General features: G+C 32.5%; 1 protein-coding gene across 2 annotated transcripts in view; it reads left to right on the top strand.

Moving 5' to 3' along the window:
• Positions 1–26,045, top strand: part of LOC149420457 (uncharacterized) — a 181,266-nt gene that overhangs the window by 45,371 nt on the left and 109,850 nt on the right. Inside the window, exon 1 of one of the 2 annotated variants that reach the window (XM_089636152.1) lies at positions 4,363–4,998. The exons of the other annotated variant lie outside the window; for it this stretch is intronic. Coding sequence (XP_089492278.1) covers positions 4,950–4,998 — 49 coding nt within the window. The 5' untranslated portion in view covers positions 4,363–4,949. Of the gene's footprint in view, positions 1–4,362; positions 4,999–26,045 lie in introns of those variants that run through there. 2 annotated transcript variants of the gene reach the window in all.

Genomic DNA, 26,045 nt, shown 5'->3' with positions numbered 1-26,045 from the left:
TGAACACAGAGTTTGGCATCCGCTTGTGAATTGCTAAGATGAAAAGCTGTCGCAACTGTTTTCGACCCATTTGGCTTTAGTCGCCAATTGAGGAAATATTCTTCCAAAGCCTTTAGGTCAGAATTGAGGATATCTTCTGCTGCTTTAAGGGTTTTGGCTTGAGCTGTGACGGCGATGTCATCTGCGTAAGCAAATTTTCTGCCTTCAGTGTGAGGGAGGTCTCGAGTGTAGATGTTAAATAGCGATGGGGCCAGCACTGAGCCCTGGGCAAGGCCATTATTGAGGGGTATTTTTTTGCTTTTTCGCCCTCCTAGAAAAACCCTGAAGGTACGGCCAGTTAGCAGTTGCTCAATGAGTCGTACTGTGTTGCCATCCTCTATGGTGTCGTACAGTTTAACAAGGAGGCCTTTGTGCCACACCGTGTCGTAGGCCGCAGAGAGATCAATGAACGCTGCCGCAGTCTTCAGCCGTTTCTGGAAACCAGATTCAATGTGTGTTGTCAGTGCTAACACCTGATCGCAGCAGTTACGGCCTGGTCTGAAGCCAGCTTGCTCTTGTGGGACCACTTTCTCCAAAATTGGAGTAAGTCTGCGGAGCACAACTCGCTCAAGAAGTTTGTACATGGTACTTAAAAGTGAAATTGGCCGGTAGCTGTTCGGATCCTCTGCTGGCTTGTTGGGTTTGAGGATCGCAATAACTTTAGACTTTCTCCAGGTATTTGGTATTTCTCCAGTTTTGAAAATTTCAGTAAATAGTTTTGCGATCCATATTTTTGTCCGTGGTCCAGCATGTTTCAGAAAGTCTGGGAGAACTCCATCACATCCAGCAGCTAAAATACTGAAGTTGTTTTGATGAAGCGCTCATATCGAAGCTGTACTCCTCAGAATCTTTAAAAGGCCAAGGTCACAAGAAATCACATTCATCTTAAACATGAGAAAGAATTATGCAGTAAAGCTAGTTTAAGAATGTCTCATATCTGAATTATTTTCGTGCTATAAAGATTGCGCATATCACTGCCGGTTATCAGAATGTTAATATAACCAACAAAGCCTAATGGAAAAAGTAACACAGAAAACAAAAATCTTTTTAAATTTGACTCACTACGTTTTGTGATTTCCACCGAGAACATTAGCTAAGTTTTATTTGTCCGAAAATAATAACGCGGTTACTATTAACGAAACTGTTTATCCCTAAAGTAGGATTATGTAATGAGTGACTTATTTTTTCTCTCAACTAACGTAATTTGATTTGGAATTAGATGCTTGTTAGTTTGGATGTTAGGAGTGCCATGGAAGTGATGTATGCCTCAACTAGATTTCAGAGGAACCCAGAAAGTAAGTCAAATGATAATTTTATCTCAAAACAATGTTATAAGTTGTACTACATACTAACCTGCTTTACCGCTGTGTACTTTTTATTACGCGTGCCAGATGCCTCCTGAAGGCATTGTACAACTGTACATCCATAGTCTGATAGACCATCTATTTAGCAAACATACCGAGACGCGAAATACGCTGTACATTAGTATATTTTTGGAGATTATTATTATTTAGAAATACACCATAAAGCGACTTGACATGAGATATTTAATATTGCAAGAGTCAGATGAGGCGAAGAATTAATGATTAATTAATTAATTTATTCCTCGTGTGTCAAACAGATTTGATCGGAATTCTATCTTATCGTATCGACTCACGTGTGTATCTGAAGCCATGCGGTGAGACGTCTTTCTCTTCAACAATAGTCACCCCTGTGATAGATTTCCCTAAATTAAGTGGTCTACGAATTCAAATAAGATTGTCTGTCAGACGAAACAAACAAAACCACACATTAAACCTCCCCCGATGCAACACTAACTCAAAACACATTCATTCACAGCGCTTCACACATTTTTAACACTTCATAAAGTGAATTTGATTTATTTAACTCAGCACCTCACAACTTCAAACGTAAAATCACAGAATAGAACCTCGCCCTCCCACAATTCCATCCCCATAGAGTATTGTAACTTTTTCTTCTTATTTTGTAATCACTGATAATGAGCGAAAACCAATTATTGGTTCAATCTCTTCAAATTAATAACAATCGGATAAAATTGAAGGATTTTTATAATACTACTAAAAAAATTAAGGGAAAAAAACGTTCGTAACCGGTGACAAAATAACATTTTTTTTAATAATAAATGTGACATGTTTAGTGCCAGACACAGAATTAACGCGTCATCTCAGGGAGGCCCTGAACCCATTTTTTATATTAACACATAGGAAGCCCCGATGGGAAATAAGTTTCAAAAGGCTAAATATGTCATTTTGAGGATGCTGTGAAAATACACAGAAATCGGAAAATAATATTTCAAATTTTCCATACAGCCCACAGTTTAGAATCTCATATAAATATAATTAGTAATTGTACTTCGTCTCATAAAAGATGTACTATTTCATAGACGATAATACAATACTAATAACAACGAACCAATAAGGATTACATTTGGCACAAGGTAATGGCGGATTGTGGTGTAATCGCAGGATCAGACAAACCAATATTGACCCAAAGGTTTTAATAAATTCATTTTACAATAGGTATATAATCCCTCGTACTGTATTGGTAATCCGTAGCCTAATAAAGCTTAAACTTAAACCCATGCGCTTATTAATTACATACTTTTATTTATCTACCTTTTGTCTGGAATTTATAGTACGACGCACTCTTTTGCCTAGCAAAGTTTTTCACTAAAAGCTAGAAGCTACAAGCCAAAAATGTGTATATTCTTAATATACCTTATATTGTAGGTAATAGGCATTAAAATCGCTTGGCAAACGGAGTCTAGAAACTTTCGATTTCAAGCACAAAACTGGTTTTTATTTATTTTGTAAATAATTTTATAAGAAAGCAAAAATGTTAATCAAGTGAAACTGTCACAGATAATCTTAGCTATAATACTGTATTTTTTTAAAGTTGTTTCCTTTACGGGTTCATAATTTAAAAACGTTAATCGATTTCCGACTCTCGATTCCCGGATTGCTTGACAAACGAGATATTATGCCCGTGGATATATTGTGTTACGTACTACCTATTTGACACGCATTTGCAATTATTACGCAATTATTCTTTGCTTTGTCAAATAGTTGAATGTTAGGTATTATATATTAGCTGCTTATTTAGAATATTACCAACCGGAGAAGCTACGAGTATGTGAACAATTATTTAATATATTAGGTTGGGATTTACGACACCCGTACTTTTAGTGTGAGTAAAAATAGCATTCTAACTTATAATAAGTTGAGAAGTTTATTAGTAATAAAAAATTTATAATTTTTGTGCCGCCATTTTTGTGGAAAATCACCACGAGGGCTCTCCATAAAGAATGTACAACTGCATGTATTTATGGTTATGTATATATTTGTTTTGAAAGACGCAATCGTCCGATATATTTAATATTACATTTGGTAATATTTTAGTGTCCAGGTTTCATGTTATTATTTATTCAATTTAAATGTAGATATTATAAATTTAACGTGTTATGAAACACATTCAAATTCGTAGCCATTCATATCATTATAACAATTTTGTGTTTCTATCTGCAAGTAAACAATAAGTATCATTGCCAGTATGAAAACATTGGTTTTGCCCATTTTTTGCAAATGGAGTGTTTACATATCAAAATATTGCCATTCCAATGTACCATACATTGTCAATGTTCCAATAAAGCTGTTTCTGTCCGCAGCTACCCCTTGCTGAACTCCGAACGATTAAATCGATTAATCATTCGTTTCTTTTATTATGTTTCGATTAAAATATTTCGATCATGTAAATGTTTCGATCCTGCCCTATCCTGCTAATTCCTTCTGAACAGGTCAATATTACAGGTTTTCAGTTTTAGTGTCTTCTGCCTGGTGACCGGATAACTCATCACAATGACAATTTAAAACAAATTTAAAAAGTTATGTGAAGTCGTGAAAAGTGATGAAACATAAACTAGGTTACGTAAGTTAGGTTTATAAGATATTTTTTTCTATCGCTTTTGATGTCTCTTTGTATCAGTTTTAAAAGGTGTGTTGAATTGTCACTTTGATGAGTTATCATGGAACCCTTCTGCCTAACGCTTTTCACGAGATTTCAATAAACCGAAGATATCTTGATATCTCGGCTCGCGTGTATATAAAACACGTCAATTGTCAATGTTATTGACACATGCCATTATGCCGTTCCAATGTTTGGCCACCGTGTTGATACACTGATACAGTTACATAAATAATAAAGTAACATGTCACGTCGATATCGCAAATGAGAATCAATTTAAAATGAGTTGGACTTGTTGCCGCTGTTTGTATCGGCGCCAGTGTCGCGGCCGTCCGTCGATTGCCGCCGAAGTTACTTTTCCGTTTTCAGATTTTCAGTCTGTTTTGAGCGCAGCGCGGCGAGTCACGCAGTCACGTTTGCGTGTCATGTTTACAAAATCGCCGATATCTCTTCGCGACTGTTTCGTATATATTCTTGGCGCGAATCATTGTTCTCAAAATAGGTGCCTTATCGTTGTGCCGTGCCTAAAACCGAGTGCATTACCTGCCAAAACCATTTCAATTCAAAGTTAGCCGCTCTTTAGTTCGTGAAAAAAAAAACTGTGGAAATTATGACTACATTTTTTGACGAGAACCTCCCATGTTTGATGTTATGAAATATTGTGCAATACATTTGTAGTTCGATAATCAATGTCATGATCACTAAAAGATTTCTTAAACATCTGGTGGACATCAGAATAAGTTATTGTAACACAATGTAAACAAACAATTCCGCAACATACGTACTACAATAACTCCGTGAAGTGGTTTTTTAATTTCTAAGAAGAATATAACTAGTCAAAACAATTCCTATGATAATTTAATAAGATTCTTAGTGAATTTATAATATTTTCAAATAGTTTAGAATTTTTTTTCTATTTTCTAACTGACATGTGCTGTTGCAACAAATTTTCTGGATATTTCAAAAGAATCTGTGGAGGTAAGAAACTTTTTTTTTAAAATACAAAAGCCCAATAGAACCCTTAAAAATCATTTTAACTAAATATTGATTCATAATACCTTTTAATTTTTTATTACTAACCTAAAGATGAGAAAAAAATAAACTAATAAAAAATGCTGGAAGTTGTCCCGAAGCAATAACACACACCTCACACTAACCCATTTTTGATTTTTTTTTAAATTTTTTTCTGGATTATCTTTTCCAACCGAATTAACCATATACAATGGTAGTGCAAGCGGGAAACTGGTGATTCTGTATCACATAGAAAACTTTTTTTCGGTAATTTTTTCACTAATTTTTTGTCAATTTAGGATTAAAAAAAACTTTTACCAGTTATTTTTAACAGTTTTAACGCTTCTACACATTTTAAAAGACACCAACAGGAGACCGATTTTTTTTCAAATTTGACGTAAAAAACTTCAACTTCGGACTCGATTTACTCGAAAACCAAAAAAAAATTATACCAGAAATCGACTGCAAATATGATGTAGATTTACCAGTTTGTTTCGCTTGTACTACGAGTATCCGAACACCGTGTATAGTTACTTGTGTACAAATAAGTTGACTGTAATGCATTAGCGTTTCTTATCGGTCAGCATGTAGTTTCCATAAAATCAAAGGTTACTTAGCAACAACCCCAAAACAAGTCGTCTACGAAACTTTACGTGTCTGTCAAAAGTTTACGCCAGCCAAAATATAAACGAAGGTACGTTTTAACGAATCCTGAAGCTTTACCATATTAAAAGCTCTCGAAAACTGTATTTTGTCCATCACGAAATTTGTCCAACTTTTCTCTTTTTTTCTTTTATAATTTCTGGGTCACCGCAAGAATTTTCAGTTGGAAATGTAATTTTGGGACCTCAAAGTATCGTTGTATCGATTGGTTTGTTCCACGTTTAGTAAAAAAAAGGCGTTTAAACCGAGCTAGCGGGGTAATAACTGCTTGTATATAAATAATATCATTTTAATAGGTGATTGGTTTTTTCTACGTCAATGTTTTAATACACATATTAATTTTAATTTTTATGGTTAAAGCGAAGGCTTCGCCGTGGCAATTCTAATAAAAACAGATTTGATGATAAAAATCATAAAAATTGTTAGAATGTGAATTTATGTTGAAATAGAAAAACATTGGTGAAAATCGATAAATTATTGCCATTAAAAACATATTTCATATTAGAAAAATTGCCAGGCACGTACGCAATAATGCATTTTTTTAAACAATACAATAAAGTCACAATTATTGTGCTGAAAAGAAATAAACTTTATTAAAAGATATGTTTTGTTCCAATGTTCAAACATGTCAACTCAAATCACCTTAGTGAAAAATGCATAATTCTTATCTGAGCTATCAGAGTCAAATTCTAGGGCCAGTTTGTTGTCAGAATATTTATCTAATTTCAAAGAAAATTCTGTGAAAGTTCTATTCAAGTTCTGGTATTCTTTCAGTTTGTAAAATAACCGGCCCATGGTTTAATAATAACAGAACTTGAAAATTTACTTTGTCATTTTATGAAACGTTCAAATTCTGTGACACTACTAAGTGAGTAGGTTGGATTAATAAGAAAAATGTGATCTTTCCTATGAACATTAACCTGGTTTGCGGACTGTTTGTAGGTACTATAAATGGAATAGATCGGGGATTCCCTATGAAAGTATAGCAAGATTGATTAAAATAAAAAATAAAATGAGCTGGTTGAACAGCCGTACTAACAAAAATTACATAATATATGTATGAACGTGGATGTAGCAAAGATTGGGTGCCAAGACCATATGTGGTCACTCTTCTCTGCCTATCACTGCAGGGAAATGGTACTGTGTTTGCAAGTTAGCCTTCTAGTTATTTTTTGCGTAGAGCTCTCACTCACTTTTCTCGTCCCTTCCATGACGTAAAATCAATTTATCTCCTATTCATGTCAATTTACGTTGTAGAATGACGTAAACAGATAGTATTCCATCGTCAATGGTACATCTGAATTGAACAAATTGCATCGCAATGAGCTTCAATTGTACCGCGTGCTTTTTAATCGAAACGAGACCCCTATTCAGTGATTGAAACATCGTTATTTCTTTAAAACTCGTGAACACATATGTGTCACCTTCCGGAGGCATTATAAAACTAGTTAAGATCAGTTATTATTATTATTTAATGAGCAGGCAGCATTCTGCTGATGCACTCATATCTGATTTCACAATAAGTTTAACAGTATAATATAGGTAAAAGATTATATATAACATGAAAACTGTAAAGCCTTCCAAATGCCAAATGTCTTATGAAAGCATGATCAAACTTACAATTTGAGCATCTAGTTCTAGAACTTCAAAGCTGTAAAGCCCTCCAAATGCCAAATGCCTTATGAAGGCATGATCAAACTTACAATTTGAGCATCTAGTTTTAGAACTTGAAAGCTGTAAAGCCCTCCAAATGCCAAATGCCTTATGAAGGCATGATCAAACTTACAATTTGAGCATCTAGTTTTAGAACTTGAAAGCTGTAAAGCCCTCCAAATGCCAAATGCCTTATGAAGGCATGATCAAACTTACAATTTGAGCATCTAGTTTTAGAACTTGAAAGCTGTAAAGCCCTCCAAATGCCAAATGCCTTATGAAGGCATGATCAAACTTACAATTTGAGCATCTAGTTTTAGAACTTGAAAGCTGTAAAGCCCTCCAAATGCCAAATGCCTTATGAAGGCATGATCAAACATACAATTTGATAATCTAGATCTAGAACATGAAAGCTGTGAAGCCCTCCGAATGCCAAATGCCTTATGAAGGCATGATCAATTTTACAATTTGATCATCTAGATCTAGAACACGAATGCTGTAAAGCCCTCAAAATGCCAAATGCCTTATGCACGATCAAACTTAAAATTTGATCATTTAGTTCTAGAACATGAAAGCTGAATTACCTTACAAACCCACTATCGAAACCAAATACAAAACAGCTGTGTTGTTTTCAATGGGTATTTTCAAATCCACGACATCTTGATTTACGAAGGCACCAATAAAAATTACAGATCTATCGTCCAATAACTACACATAAACTGAACTCCCTTCCAAATTTCAAAAGCCTTTTTTAAAACCAATAACACGATAGCTGAGTTGCCTTTCAGTGGCAAAAAAGTACGTAGAATAGTGATTTGTTTTTGGGGTATTATGCCGTGTTGCGCTACCTCCTTCTTTAGCCAACGTTTCGGACAGCATTGCAGTGTCCATCATCAGGGCAGATGTGTAATCAGATTATAATCATATATAGTGAAAGAGATATATAATGAAAATCTCAAATCATACCTAAGTACGTAGAACATGAAAGCCGTATTCCCTTCGAATGGCACTATCAAAACGAATTACACAACCATGTTCTATATCGGAGCCATTATCATACATGTGATAATGCTTCGTAATGATTCTGATTTAAAATTTCTATAGTACCTACGGTTGTGTTGATGTAAGTTCCTGTTAACAAAATTTATAAATGTGCAAAAGTGTGCGTTTTTCCATTTTTCGTTTTTCGTGTAAAAACATGTATCTATGGATGTCATTGTTATTTACTCCGACAGTTAAAAAAAATACTCGCCCGATTGTTTTATTTGAATTCGAGACGCAAATTTTACCCGTTATTTGATACTCGGAGGAATTAAAAAAAATTAACGACCAAGTGTGTTTGAATTTGATATATGTACTAAATTTACCCAAATGAAAATCCAGGGGAGGAATAGTGGAAACATAATAAAGGATGCAGCTACAAACCCTAAGGCCAGTACATTACAGATAGACATTGTCTTGAAATTAAACTTAACTAAATTTACCAACCAAGTTATGTGTTTTGTTTAAAAAAAATAAAAACATTAGAACTAACTAATGGTCTTTTTATGTTAATATTACAATTCTAATGATAAATATCTTATAATATATATTATCTTATAATAAACAGTTAAAAAATAAATAAATATTATTTCTAAATTTAACAGCTATTTACGTACACATTTTTAAAAATCCGTGCCCTTTGTATCACGCTAAATGCTGTTACGAGTATTTATTGAAATTGTGGGTGTCGTGTTTACCAAATACATGAACGTATAGTCAGCAAACACTTTTATTTATTATCTAAATATTATTTTTATAACTCCTTGGTAATTGGTAATGTAGAAATGTTTATTTACGTTTAAAACAATGGGTGTTGTAGTAATTGAAAAATGTTGGGTTTGTTACTAAAATAGATTCCTGTGGGCTTTTACACTTGTTTTTCAATGGTAATCAATGGTCCTGTGTGTACATGGTTTTCTGTTTTGCTTTACAATACAATGGCTTTACGAAAAGTATGCATGTTTCTAAAGATAAGTTATATTTTAATGATACATCCTACAAAATATACATAAAAATATCCAAAATCAATCCATTACATTTGTATATTTTCTTGTCGTATATGCCGATAAAATTGATGGACGTGATTTATTATAATTTATTAAAAAGACGTTTTCACCTTGTCCACGTTTAAGCAAATTTTAATGGGTCATGAACAACCGTACTCATATTCGTATGTGCTCAACTTAAACCGGTACAAAGTAAACACTATTTTCAAACTCGTAAATCTCTTCACTTCTCTCGACGAGATAATCATTCTACTTGTATTCTCGGCTGTAGGTACTTATAAATTCTACACTTTTTTTAACTATAGACGTACATTACGAATAGATTTGTTTATTATGATTCTGTAAACTACATATGAATTTATTTTCGAATTAAATGAAAATGTCACTTTACCTTACACACCTTTTATGATTTCCTAATATTATGTGTAGAACGGAGGAGGAGGGGTTCTGAGGGAGTCATTTTTTTCACGAATCATTAGAAATCCGATTAAGAATAATGCCCAATTAAATAAGAACGTAACATATTTTATCTATGTAACAATCGACACTATCATTAAAATTGCGTATTTTTTTTAACGGCTGGAGAAATGTTTATGAATTTATTTGATTATGACAAATTTTCAGAGAAAATATGTTGAAAATTATTGTACCTACTTGAAGAGTGTAATATCAAATACGAATAAAACAAGTTTATTCACCCGGGTAGAGAGAGTTTATGGATGACCTTGAATTTGATTGCACGCATTGACTTGTGATATTTGTTTACTACCTACGAATCGATCAATTATCTCAAAATGTGTTTTTTAAGAATAAAAATAAGTATTAAACACTTTTGAAATTTATCGTCCGAAGAGAGAATAATTAATTACGGTATATAGAGATATTTCAATAAATAATTAAAGATCCTAGTAGAACTAATACATTCGTTTTATTTCTCTCTTCCGCTGTAATTATTCACCTGCTTTGTAAATTAAGTGGAATGTGAATAATCCGTCAGATTCGGTTTCGTCAGCGAATTATTAAATTTTTTGGTGGTCTCAGAGCGGGTTATGCCGGGGTAGGGAAACTTTTAAACTCTTAACAATTTTCTTGCTTACTCTTAACAGTATGTAAGCAAGTCGCCTGCTGTCTCTACTTGTTGACAAGTGATGAATTGTAAGCAAGTGGCAACCTTGTAGCAAGAGTTACAGACTGCTGTGCAATCATTGTGATATTATTTATATTCATTAATAATTCATCTCTTTCAACCTTGCGGCTGCGGAATTTGTTTTAGAATTCACATTGATGAATGCAACACATTTAACTTCAGTTAGACAATGATATCATTTTCATTTACAAAAAGTTGCATTTTCTTTCTCCGCCTAGGGACTGTCAGATCATATTTGTTAAGGCGATGCACTACGTAGTAATGAAAAATCATGTGTTTTTGGTTTGAAAATTTGGTCGCCTAGAAATGTTTCAGATGCTTTAATTAAATACTGCGAATAGAATACATCTTGGCCTTTGAAATAATCGAGTATTTTTTAGAGATTTAAGTCTTTTTATAAGCCCAGAACAAAAATAATGTAAAGGCCTATGAAAACTGCTTTAAAGTTCAAAATTTCCTACTTACGAACCCATTTTCGGTTATGATTTTATTGTATAATGTGGCAAATTAAGTTATTAATAAAATGATCGAAAAAAAAATTTAATATTTATGCCTGAACATCCACAAAATAAAATAAAAGGCACTTTTTGGCAATGTTTTTTTCTTGCATAAATCAAAACAGGCGGATGGTGTTAATAATAATAATAATTGGATAATTTGTAGAGCGCCGTTTTTGTGAAAAATCACCCCAAGGGCGTTAAGCAGGAATTTAAACCTTATCGCCGTCTACGTAAGGGTTGTTATTGATAGCGGCTCAATTTAAAATATTACACGTCGTAGTGCATCGCCTTAAGTCAAAACTTTTGTTTCGTTAAAACTTTAAAAAAAAGTTTTAACTTAAGAACGCGAAACGTTAAAACTAAGTTAAAACTTTGTTAAGTTAAAACCGGTTTTCGATACGTATTTTAAAGCTTCCCACGGTCGTTAACTTATTATCGTTCCCAAGTACGACTGCAGATCGCTAACGTACAAACCACAGTTCACTTCGAAAAAATGAAGAACACTTAGGACGGGTTGTTTCGGAGAATTTGAGCAAGTTAATTTTCAAGTTATGTGAAAGATTTTTTCAAGTTATGTTATTATTACAGTTCTGTTAAGCAACTTGCCTATAATTATATAACAACAGAACTTCAATAGAACTTTCACGGAACCCGATAATGAACGTTGAAATTTGATGAATTGTGAAAAATGAATTCTGCGAAACAACCCATCCTTGGGTGACAAGTTACCGACATTATCGATAAAACCTTTATCGTTCGACCGTGTTAGATTCCCTGGTGATTTTAGTGAAGGCCAATAAAAGTGATGATACGTCTGTCAGAGATTCACTCGTACTTAGTTTATATTACATTTTCGTACTACGTTTTCCTTTAAAACTAATCGACGATAGATTAATGAATCGGTCTCTTATTTATTTGTTGATGATTCTTTGACTTTGTAAATATATTTTGTTAAAAGCAATGTATACTATCTGGTTGAATCCAGTGCATCAGGCTATTAATCGTTATCTGTAATATTTAACACAAGGACAGTGTAATAACACGTGTTTTTCTAAATTTATTCCGAATTAAGTACTTCTAGGTAGGTGTAAAGAAAATAATCCTTCATCGGTTTGTTTTCCAACCAACTTAAGTATTACTGTCTGTCTCTGGAATCGTGCCATTGAATTTTATGAAGAATATTATTTATAGGGCAATAATAGAAAAGAACATAGCATTGTTAGCTTTTAAAAGAACATTAATAATCGTTGACCACACGAGATAAATTCTAGGTTACTATAGGGTGGTAAAATGTCTTAGAGCTACTCGTACATTGTACGAATGCACTTCGTATTGTGCACACGACAAGCGGCGAATTCAACGTAACTTAAGACAGTGCTTGTGGCGTATATCCCAGACCTATGATTAATAATTTTACCCTAAGGCCGTCTGAATTGGCTTTCCCAATTAAGTTGCATAATTTTTCACCGTTAATTAAAAGTTAACCAACGTTAACCACTAGATCTAACTACTGTTAAACATGCAGTACATCCGTCTAACTACAAAACTAATTATTATCCGCCGGGGTGAAATAATAACCCTAAACATTTAATTAATAAAAAACATAAATTATCACTAGCGTTGTTATGTTAATTCGCGACTTATTTCCGGTAGATTATTTGGGAAAATATTTGGCTTGTTTTTTTGCGAAATACCAAACCAACATCGTCCGCTTGGCAATGAATTAATGTCTACAAACGTCATCGATTGTATTGGATGGTTCAAGAAACGTTGCATCACCGGGCGATCAACTGATCCCACCTTAACCTCGACCGAACTTATCATTGTGATGACAGGCGATAGTCAATAATAGGAGATTGGGAGAAGAGTGCGGAGTTTGTTTACACGCGGTCTGAAGGACGGTGTGTGGACTTAGCAAATATTATGTGAAGGGTCGCAACACAGCCATCGTTATTGTCAATCTTTAGAAATGACCTTTCATCTGTTAATCTAAAATAAAACAAATAATAAAAGCGCATGACAAACTAGCTCATCGGTTTAAGACTCGGAGATCACAGGTTCAAAAACGAATCTTATTAGGGTCTTGTATGTATACATACAACATATACGAGTCACGAATATTTATATATTTTTATTTGAAAGCCCACATACAGGCTTTTACATATAATGCAGTTCATCTTATTTGAAAAAAAAAATGCTAGAAATTATTATTTATTTTATTTCTTTATTCACGCTATGAAGGCTTTTACATGTATACAATGTTTAAGACTGATCAGGAGTGCAATAATGAGTGTATATTACATAGCATAATATGTCGAGTACACACACTATGAGCAGGTACAATACTAGTTGTCGTCGGTGTTGTACATTCAAGTTATAGTTGTTCAATAAATAATAATGAGTACAAGATAGGTACTTCAGTTACTATGAAAGTAGTAGCGGATCTATATTCAATAACAATGTTGATGTTAGTAAAATAAATATGAAATATTTATTCTTGAGCATGTTAGTATTTAGCAAACCTTTTAAATGTCAGAACATAACTTTAACATATTAAACAAAAACGGTTTGTTGTAAAGCAAATTTGAAATCAACAAACATTTATTAATACCGATTGGTGTTTTATAGAACATAGAAAAAAATATATAAAGATAAAGTGTGCATGTAAGAAAAATAATTTTTTTGGAACGTTTACAAATATTCTAATATTTTTTTTTGTTTGGTAACTGAGTGGTGGCGGTAAACATCGATTGAACTATAATTATTACCTAGTCTTTGTAGACGACTTTTCGAAATAATTATTATCAGGCTTTGCAACGCTATAGAGAGCAGTCTGTCTTGTGTCAAATATTAAGGTTCGTTAAATCAATGACGACCAATCTGCCTTTTGAAAATACAAACTAAATCAGTCATGTATGTAAGTAACTATCCCACTGCCAAGTGGGGGAGTAGGTAGTACCCAAAATTACTATCCTCCTTATAATAGCTTAAATACTTAACATATCATGTTAGTATTTTACATTTTTCTGCGCAAACACAAAAGTTACCATTAATAATTGACTGAGTAATTGGGATTTCTATAGTCTGAAACCCCATAAGACAGAAAAATGCATGGGGTCGTCGGAAGACCCACTTGGTTACAGACGTTTTGTTTGGCATCTTGACCTGTCAAGAGGTAATATAGCATATAAGAGTTATTATGTAGGTATTATTTTCACATGTACTCAGTGGTGTGAATTGACTCTCAGTATCACCTGGTGAGGTTTTAGTTGAGTTTAGTGACCAGATCTGAATAGACAAATACTTTCTAAGCAGCCCCTCCCACTTTCCTTTAGTATAAGTTTACGCAAGGACGAACGCAAGGTACAACTCGATTGTTTGCTCCAATAACAACCTAAATCTAATATAAAACATATCCACATCTAACTTATTTGGTAAAAAACTAACCATGTAATACTTTTTACTGATATAACAACATACCTGAACTAACAAAAGTTGCGCGAGACAGCAGTAAGTGTCAATATTGTTTCACGATATTATTAGAATCATTAAAAACGTTAAAAATCGTTTGCTTAAAAATTGGTTATTTTGAATTGTGTCATTATTTCAGTAAATAATCGTGATGCAAGCTTAACGGTGGGTTAGTAGCCAGTATTATTGAGTTAGAGTTAGAATCAATGGATGCCAAAAACAAAAAGAAAAATCGGCTTAGTTCCAATAGGCGCCAAGAAGTCTGACGTAGTAATATTTTAAATGATATCTTTCAGAATTTTAATACTACCTACTGCTACAGCTTTGATTTGCTTAGCCAAATATCTTTTCCTTTTTTAATATTTGTTAAAATGGTTATAATTTATAAAAAATAATCTGACGTCACCGCTTCGCATAAGTAAACAAACAAAAAATAAGTACCTCTTTTAATTTAACTCTACTGCTTTGGGTACAGCGTCTTTGTACATGCCAAATCTAGTGGTAGTCAGTTTCAGTGGTAAAATCAACGATTGGACTTAGCCTGAAGGGTTAAAATATGTATTATTTTGTTTAATATAAAAAATCTGTTCTGAAATATCTGAAAAAATCTGAAAGTTGGGTAATAAATAATGAAATAATTACGTAAACCGGAAATTCGAAACATCCGTTTCAGGTTTAGTAAAAAAATAATTTCTAAATAATTTTTGGACGTCGGAATCGATGATAAAGGATAAAAGAGAAATTGCACTAGTCACTCCGAAGTAGTACAGAAAGTGGATAGAGCTACACATAACATAACTCGTATTATCTTCATAATCATTTTCTTATTCAGATTAAAAAAAAATAATCCCGTACATAATCATTTTCTTATTCAGATTAAAAAAAAATAATCCCGTACAAAGGTTAAGCTCGTGGGTTTTTTTTCCTATTTCGCAAAAGTTAGAAAATTTTAAAAACTTAACACATTAATTTCACTCGTCTTCGTTTGAGGATTTACTCTGACAAGGTACCATTGCAACACAAAAAACATACATTGTTCTACACACGCCGCCGTATCTATTCTGAGATGGACGTTGCAAATATTGCAAAACTATCCAAATTGGTGGATAGATAGAAGGAACCATAGAATAATGAAGAAAACTAGAAGTGCCTTCTGCACAAATTTAAATAGAAGCAATTGTTCTACTTAGCCCAACGAGGCACTTTTTGTGTTATTCTTTATTATATGGAACAGAACAGATGTGAAAATAGAGGGAAACGCAACACGGCTGAACTGCTCTATACACTAATAGTACATTATGTTGCGAGTGGTTTAGTAAAAATTTCTGGGGAGGACCGTTCTAGTAGAAATACGCCAATGGGTCATTGGTTAACACAGTTGAAAAGACTAACTGTACCCACAATCTCCGTGGCATATCGCTATATAATTGTCAAAAATCAGCAAAAAAGGATGATTCATCACTGGAAAATGTGTGCAAGAAAAATTAGTGATGCAACTAACGGAAAAATTGGCGGTCGTCAGGTAATAATAAATTGTGATTGTATTATAACGGCCGTTAAAATATAATTTTATTATTTGTTCTCAATTTTCACGCGGGAAGTCCGTCTGTCAAGCGAAGCGATATTTGGAAATGCCGAATTCACGGAAAGGGACAAACAATGAAATGGTTTTTCATTGTTTTACTGTAATTACATATCACAATGAGTGATAATGAGTCATGTTCGCGTTGTTTTCCGGAGTTTCCCGGGATTGCTGAGTTATCACGTATACGTGTTATTGCATCGTGTGTCAAAACAACTGACTACGTAAGTACGCCCACTGGGTTTGTTATGATTTATAATTGTTTGTTGTTACCAGTAACGAGTGCCACGCCAGTCCAAGATTTGAACTGGCTAACTCGTATGTACGTCGTCTCTTTTGTTTTTATTTGCCAAATTTAAATTCTACCTTGGCCTGGTTTGCCCATCTGTTTAAACGATTATTTTACAACTTTCCTCTGAAATAGATTCGCCATATTCACTTCAGTATCATTTAACAATATTTATACTAAATTAATTCAAACTGAATTATTTTCTTCATCTGTAAAAATTTTATAAAACTAATTGCGAATTATAATTTGTTTATTCCGGGATTTTGGCAGGGTATCCAATTCTCATTTATTCTCAAAAAATAATATATTATATTTATCATTGCTGTGAGCAATGTAGTAAAACAAACTAAACATTATAATTCATTATGTGGATGGTAACAATAATCTAAGATGGTGGATTGTGGTGCGTTATGCATGAAACTTGTTTATGTTAGAATCTAAACTAAACCCATTAGGGATAACTGATGAGGGCTTTCATAGAACCGCGAGTATACCCGATCCCCATTCATGCCACCCTCCATATAAGTGGCGCAAACCTATCCCTGATGAGGGCTTTCATAGAACCTCGGGTATACCCGATCCCCATTCATGCCACCCTCCATATAAGTGGCGCAAACCTATCCCTGATGAGGGCTTTCATAGAACCGCGGGTATACCCGATCCCCATTCATGCCACCCTCCATATAAGTGGCGCAAACCTATCCCCGATGAGGGCTTTCATAGAACCGTGGTTATACCCGATACCCGTTGGATTGCGGTGCGTTATACATCTAACTTGCTAAACCATTATTTATTTAGGTTATGAAACTTGCGGTTTACGAATTTGCAACATTTTCACAATGGATTTGAAGGGCGAAATGGCTGTTAGGCGTAATAAACATAAAATTTCCGCACAATGTGATAAGCCCAGCATAGCTTTGCAAAGAAAATTTAAGTGTTAAAAAAATAATTTCGGGAGCGTGTCTCTGTATAACTCCAGATCAATGACCTGTGAAACTGGGATTAGCTTTGATTTTCAAAATTGGAGCTGATTGTGGGAACGATTCAGACTAGCGTTAAAATATGTAACAAAATTATAGTTCATTATTTGAAATCTGTAATACTTTTGTTTAAATTTTTGACAGATGTATCGTAATTTTTCAAGTTTACTAACTAACGGTGTTCATTCGAAAGGTATATATCTTATCGTCTTTTGAAATGCTAATAAATACTTTCAGCTTCATAAATCCTACAATTATAATTTCCCTTGATTTTAACGGTTCTGTGCTAGTAAAATATATACTGTTTTTTTTTTATATGCTGAAAGTAAACGTTTTATATCACGCACTCCAACAATGTAATATATTTGTAGGATGTTATCTTACATCTACGTTCGTAATTCGTAATATAATTTCTCATTATGCACCTACTTTCTTATAATTTATGTGTAATTTATGCAAGAAAAAGTTGTTCTCATGTAATCATAATATATTCCCGGTCTTTCGTGAGATGAATCATTGATTCGTTTTCCGTTGTGCAATAATTCTAGATTATTCTACACTCCGATACATTCTACACTATTAACTTTAAATCAATTTGACTGCAAATGGAGTTTCAAGGTTAGGAAATATCAATAATAATCGTTTATTACATCTCTGTTAGCTGTTTAGCCATCTTACAAGGTTTATTCTAAGGGCAACTTACCCAGGCAACTTCACAACACCTAACCTGCGCCCAAGTATGAAATAATATAACTGATTATGCGTAGTCCATTCATTAGGCCGCGGAAACTGCATTGCGAAATAATGAATTATTGTTTATATCTACTTAAATCGATGCTTTCTAGGTACTGAATGATTGCGTTTTTCAACCTATATAATTTATTTATTGATAGTGGATTTGCCATAACAAATAGGTACCTACCGAAGTTCTGTAAAAAGTTTCCGTGTCTCGCAATTTGAAGTTGGAACAAAAACAAATATAGTCTGTAACTCAGTTGTAGTTTTTTTTTTAAATATTTAATATGGTCACTTTTTAAGGGCTACAAAAACTAGGTACCTACCTAAATTGAATGGTAAAAATTAAATTTAGTTCAATTCAATATTTGTCACACTGAGAGAAGAGAATATTAAAAATAATAATTTCAGTGGTGTGTCTGTGACTCCAACTAACTCCATCTAAAACTTGGATTTGATTTGATTTCCGAATGGAAATGATTGTGGGTACGATTCAGAGAAGCAATAAACTAGAGACAAAAAATATTTTGTTAGTTAATAATTACGTATTTGAAATGTGTATTTTTTTGTTTAAATTTATGACAGGTGTAATTTTTACATTTTACTAACATTCTGATCGACCTTTGAACGGCAATGATCCTGAGATAAATATATATTTTTTTATAAATACTGCCAGCTTGACAAATCCTACATGTTTTATTTTATTTTATTTAAGAAACAAAGAGTCATTTACATATTTAGCATAATCAGCAATTATTTACAATATTAGACCAATAATGTTCCATTAATTCTAGTCGTTGTTTCAATATTTGCACCTACACAATATATTTATAAATGACAAAATTAAAAAAAAAAACATTATAAGGAATTACAAAATGTTATAAAACAATTAAAGACAGTGATTACTAATACAGTTTTCGCATGATTATAATAAAATCAATAAAATAAACTAAGATCATAGGATTATTTCACAAAAAAAAAAATTATCAGTTTAGTATGTTGCATTTTATATGTTTTCAAGTTACAGTTGAAAATGTCTACACCTCTAGAGGCATTGTGAGTTTTACAGAGTTTTGCGCATATTTGGCTTTACAGTGTGGTGTTAAGTAAAGTAAAGTAAATAAGTCGTTCGATCTGGTATTGTGTTCAGGGCAGCGAAATGCAATCTTTTCTAGCAGATATGATGAATCAAAAAGATTGTTCACGATTTTGTATAAGAATATAATTTTGATAATAATAATATCATTTATAATATCCCGTTATTTTAACGGATCTGCGCTAGTAATATCAACATAATATAATTGCAATAGCATACAAATTATATGTAGGTACCATTGTAATAGCTGTATTTTGCTAACCGTATTCTCAAATTAGCGATGGAACGATAACGTTTTTTCTTCTTGATTAAATCAGTTCATAATAATCATGAATATTATAGTGACTATAAATTTTCAGCTCTATTATCTCGGTACATGACGATTGAAAAAATAAAATGTTAGATTTGACGAAGATAAATTTATTTTTAGAATTTGGATATTTTCCAATGGAGCTTCAACTAAAAACGTTCCCCCATTTTCTTAGAACGGGGAGTCACTAGAAATGAGAAAATTTGGTTTTATTAGCACAGTTTTACAAGTACGTGCATGCTATATCTATAACGTACTGCGGAAGCTGAAATGTTTTTCAATAAAAAAGTGATATTTTTCAAATGAATTTTTTCAAGTGAATTTGTTCAAGTGAATTTTTTTCAAGTGAATTTTACTATATTGTTCAATAATTGTGATTGCATGATTAAGAACTCACATTAAAATCACTTCAGGATTTGTGAAGCTGAAAGTATATATAAAATATTTGCTTCGGGATTACATTGTCTTTCAAAAATAAAATTTGCCGATTTTATTTATAATATAATTACATTTCTTTGTTGAAAAATTAAAGAAACGTCTGAAATTCACCTTTAGAATTAAAACAGTTAGTAAACATAAAAAATAATTTGTTTAAAATTTACACACACATTTTTAACATTATATAATTAATTACATTTTATCTCTTGTCTTTACACAATCATCAGTTCCATTTATTTTATTTCAAAGGAAATTAGAGTTCATTACGCAGGAATATTTCCCATCACGTGGCACCCAAAATTAGAATTATATTAAATTGAATGAAGTAAAATCGTCGAATCACATAAAAGTCTGCAACTCTATTGGAAGATTTTCAGAGTACAATTGACCGAGAAACATTTATCTATTCTTATGCAATTCGTGACATCATTCGGGTGACAGACTTTGTGTAAGTTCTTTCCTATCGGAAAACAACTTTTCTCTTCTGGGTTTCTACTTTTAAAATTTCCCTGCTTACAGATTTTCGCGTGTTAGAAGAAAATATGAGTATAATGTAACTACCTAAAGAAAATATATAATTTTCTTTGAATAGCTTTACTATGCATTCAGTGCAGTGTAGCTTTAAGTATGCATATTCAGTACAGTGTAGCTTTAACTATGCATATTCAGTGCAGTGTAGCTTTAACTATGCATACTCGGTGCAGTGTAGCTTTTAAGCAGTTGTGTCATCCAATTTTGAAATCAACGATTTCCCAACAAAAATTCGTTAATTTCTTTATTTTAAAACATACGGCAAAACGTGTTCCATTAATTTATTTATTTAACGCCCAGAGGGCTTTTACATGGTTGGTAGTATAATTTTAATTTACAAATACTTTGAAACATAAAAAATAAGAATAAAATTACATTTGATAAAAGCTATGAATAATTATATAAGTATAAAGTGTAAAAAGTATACAGTCATAAAATATATAAAGGTAAGTATGAAAAGTTACAAGAATAAAGTGTAAAGAACTATTAAACATAAAATAACAGTTATTTTATTCTTTATAACTTTTCATAGTTTTATATTTTTTTTCATTACTTAAAGTATAAGTTTTAGTATAAAAAAACATAAAATAGTAATATAAAGTCATACATAACATTTAATATATATAATATAATATTATAATAGCCAATATTGTTGACATGGTCTTATGCTGTATATTTATAATATGCTCTGCATTGTAACTCAGCAAAAAATGAACAATGGACTTTTAACGAATGTATTTCGGATAGTAATTTAACCACCAATAATCATAATTAATTAGCCATCCATTGAGACCAAAAACGCCTTAATATTTGACTTTATTTAATTTGTAAGTAATAACTGTTCGAAAACACATTACTGACAAGGTTACAAATGAGATTTAAAAATAAAGACTTAACAGATTTACGGCAAACTTTGGTAACCGACTAGATAACAGCACTGGCCAAAATTTCAATGATCTTGTGGTTTGGCATTAAATCTGTTAAAAAAATATTCTTGACTCGGAAAAAGCTTTTATCGGTAAGAGGTTTAATAAATAATCATTTGCGTCATGAAAATACTGGTCAAAATGATTGTTTCTTAGGTAAGTTTTTGCACTTCGCAGCTTTTGGAATGTCAAAAAATTCGTTAGTTTGTTTAGGTATGAGAGAATTGTTGTGTCTGTGTCACCGCCGCTCCGCCGTGTTGAGTTAGTCTCACCCAAGACATAGATTTGCACAATGAAAAAAATGGTGTTAAATTAACTCCTCAAGGCAAGATATAAACTAAAAAAAACAACGCGAATTTTTTCTCACTGTGATTCGTTAATAAGCAATGAGCAAAAAGTGTCTAAGTATTTTATACGTCAATGCTACCAAATTAAGAATTTTATCGACTAACAGCTTAAAACTCCATGCGGTGGGATTTTTCCGCTAGGCCTTGCAGAAAACACACATAATTAATTGTTTTACAATCTGAATTGGCCAGAGATTTGAATTATAATTTTTATTGTTTTATTTTTGGAAAATTTGTGGATATTTAAAAATTCATTGTTTTTATTTTAAAAAAATGCCAGTATGAGCTGTAAATAGTTGTGTTTACCTAAAAATACCATAGAAAAAATTCATTGCTAAACTTATCATACTCACCGTTCGAGACATTCTCGTGTTATATCACATAAATATATATTTTTGTAGATCTCTTAATCGTGTGAAACGCTCTTGGAACTATAGTGATTTATTTTTGGACTATCATGCCATGTTACGCTACCTCCTTCTTCAATCAAAGTTCAGACAGCATTACAAAAATACTAGGCTTGCCAAGGCCTGCAAAATCCAAGATTCCTCTTGAGACATATGGAGTTTATAACCTCAGCTGTTCCGGATTTGAAAAGGTTTATTAGAACGATATTAGAACACTTCCGAGCATGTAAACTCGGCCACCCAGACAAATCGGCAATTATTTCCGAGCATTGAATTGAAATCGTCCATTACTTTGGATGTTTTCCTGAAGTCCTGGGAAGACCATAGAAGATTCCGACATAGCGATAATATATTCGCACTTGACTAAAAGTTTATCAGGAAACCTGTTCATTCATTCGTTAAGGCCTGATATAAGGCATTTTTAATTCTATAATTTGAAGAGATTCTTAATAATTTAGCAATACTTATTTTTTTCCGTGCATTATTAAACGGAACGTGATATTGGAAACTTATGACACCTCACATAACTATAGCACCCTTTAAAGTGTAGAAAAGATAATGTCAGCAATATATTAATCATATTAATATGTACATAAGTTATTCTTGCAGAACAATTCACCCATTTGCCAATCCCTTATCTGCCCACTCGTGTAGCTATTGTTTAGTGATCTATCAGTGCATCCCATTGTGAAACACGCTTGTTAACTTATCAACTAATCACTTTAACACTGACACTTCTAAAGGTAACAATAATTATTAGATAAATACAGTTAGTATGTTACAATCTTTTTAATAAAGATAGGGAATATGATTGCGGAATAATAAGTGCATTAACTTTATGTTCGTAATAATATTTTTGCATGATAATTAATAATAATGGAGAATAATAAATCTTCCTTCAAACACTATTATTTTAGTAAGATTTGTAATTTTAGTTGTTCATTATTATTGTTGGATATAAATAATATGGACTGGTATATTAGTATGTTTTAGTAATGGTATCACTAGGCTTATCTTGCCAGGGCTCCTACCAGAGAGCAACTTGACGGACGTAAATATCTCAATTAGCGAGCATAAAGAACAATTGAAATATCGGCCCTAACCAAAACCTCATTGTGCTCTATGTGGTTTTGCCCTAACAGAGATAAGTTTCGGGATCCACTTGCCAAAACGTGATCAATTTTTTTCTCGATATAAAAATCAGATATTTAAAAAAGTGTTCTCTACAATCTACACTTCCCAGGTCGCTTGCTAAACTACTAAGTTATTTTTTAATTGTGTCTCTTGGATTAGCTTTGAAATATAACATACAGGCGCGTGTTCAGCAGACCTTATATCCATGTCGTTACCAGCGAGAGATTACAAAGAAAATATACAGGGACCTGCCTTTCTTGATTCTTAGCGACTTCATTTGTTCATGTAATAGTCACACTGATGTGTACTTGAATACTTACCTATATTTAATGACGAAAGGCGTAATAAGTGTCTGTTTTGACACGTTTAATTAGAAAAATACACGTAGTGCATCGTTCAGAATGCAGATAAAAAAACATATTCACACGAGTACTAGACGCTGTTTTCTTGCGTACTATTAGTTTGTTCTTTGTATTAATTTTCTAGAGACACGACGACGTGCGACGCTAACGTTTTTATCATGAATTTAAAAAATGTATTTGTTCAATTTTTTTGGTACAATATTTTACATTTCTTAGTACAATTTAGTAATGTTGGTCTCACTGGGTGGCTTATATATAATATTGGAGTTTTACCTACCATTAAAACTCTTATTATGTTGCCTTCCTTATCCAGAATATTCCTAGGTGAGATAGCATCTCTGTTTCTATGCGATTAGGGCTTCTCTTCTCTTTCAGTGTTCAAATTTCGCGCCATTTCCCGCGAGATTTTGTCCCTCTGAAATGTCACCCACTGCCGCCAACAGCTTGCGTGTACAATATTTTACATTTCTTAGTACAATTTAGTAATGTTGGTCTCACTGGGTGGCTTATATATAATACAAAAAATATTCATAACACATTTAAAGAAAGTATATATAATGTTGGTGACGAAAAAAAACATAAGATTAAGATAAATTTAAACTAAAAATAAGTAAAATAAATAAAAAAAAAAAAAAAATCGGTATATTTATATTATACCTATGTTGTCAGTTTGTGGGTGATGTGTGTTTTATATTGTTTTGTGTGTTACGTGTAGGTTTTATTATTTAATGTTATGAAATTTTGGTAATATTGTCATTTTTGTTCTTTAATCCATTTTGTAATTTTGTGTCAGATTTTTTTTTGTTTTGATATAAAAATAGAACTTAAATAGAACCGTCACAGAACTTGAAAATCGTCATTGAATCTTATTAATTTTTCAAATTTTATGAAACAACCCGTCCTTAATTAATGACAATGACATTCGATAGTTACATAATCTGTAGCCACCTTGAAGAAATCTCTTAAGCTTTTAAAATAAAACCCATTGCAAAATTATTTGATTCCCTGCAAAATCAGTATGACAATGATTACATCACTCTAAAAGCTTTATATGATACGCAAGATCAGTTAGCTTTAATTTGTATTTACAAAATGTAAATGCACTACGTTTAGCGTCGTAAGTCATGGAGCGGACAAACAGTTACTTTTTTTCTAGTTTTCCGTTAGTAAAGGCGGCGTATAGCGTTAAGGCGATGCACTACGTCGTGTAATATTTTAAATTGAGTCGCTATCATTAACAACCCTTACGTAGATGGCGATAAGGTTTAAATTCTCGCTTAACACCATCCGCCTGTGTTGATTTATGCAAGAAAAAAACATGGCCAAAAAGTGCCTTTTATTTTATTATGTGGATGTTCAGGCATAGATATTTAATTTTTTTTCGATCATTGTATAAATAACTCAATTTGCCACATTATACAATAATATCATAACCGAAAATGGGTTCGTAAGTAGGAAATTTTGAACTTTAAAGCAGTTTTCATAGGCCTTTACATTATTTTTTTCTGGGCTTATAAAAAGACTTATCTAAAAAATACTGGATTATTTAAAGGCCAAGATGTATTATACTCGCAGTATTTAATTAAAGCATCTGAAACATTTCTAGGGGACCAAATTTTTAACCAAAAACACATGATATTTCATTACTACGTATGGCATCGCCTTAAGCGTATCGCACAATTTGTAGTCTGACAATGGCAGTATATCCGTAATACCTCGCTAACGCCTCCATATTATGCTGTGAATCACATTAGCTACCAGCTCCAGCTACTGAACGGGCAGTACCTGGTCGTTATTCAATACAAAGGAGGGTACTGTTACAGCTAATTACTTTTCCTATTGTTCTCTATTTAAGTGCAATTGAAATTATGCGCGACCCACGTGGAGGTAATATTAATTGTCGATGTTACCTAACCGTAAAAAAACTATGTAAAATTTCGAAATTGATGTTCGTATCTCTTCTTAAAAACATCTCTAGTATATCAAAAAAATTGAGTACACTTCTGAATCAAGAAATTATTAAAAGCCTCATAAAATATAATAGCTTAATGTAAATTTATTTTAAATTTTCTGACGTGAACCCGGCATTGCTGGGGGTTATCAAAATTCAAAATGTTTATTGCACAAAAAGAGTACAAAGGGTATAGCTTATAGGTTAAATCATATTTCTTCCAGCTAACCCAACAAATACACATTATATTGCATAACTTCATTATCCTTGAGAGATAGACATATACAACTATAGACTTTTCTGTAGGCCATTTTTATATATAAAATTCCGTAATAATTATTTTGATGTATCTACTAAGGTTTAGACAGCGGTAGCAATTTAAGCGCTCGAAAAAAAATCTTTTTGACTTGATTACAAAACATCGATTTTTCTCTATAGAAAGAG

This window comes from Hesperophylax consimilis, chromosome 10 (genome assembly GCF_061612785.1).
Source record: "Hesperophylax consimilis isolate HC1 chromosome 10, BYU_Hcon_1.0, whole genome shotgun sequence".
In the NCBI taxonomy this organism is placed as follows: Eukaryota; Metazoa; Arthropoda; class Insecta; order Trichoptera; family Limnephilidae; genus Hesperophylax; species Hesperophylax consimilis.
This window is presented reverse-complemented; position numbering and strand designations above follow the sequence as displayed.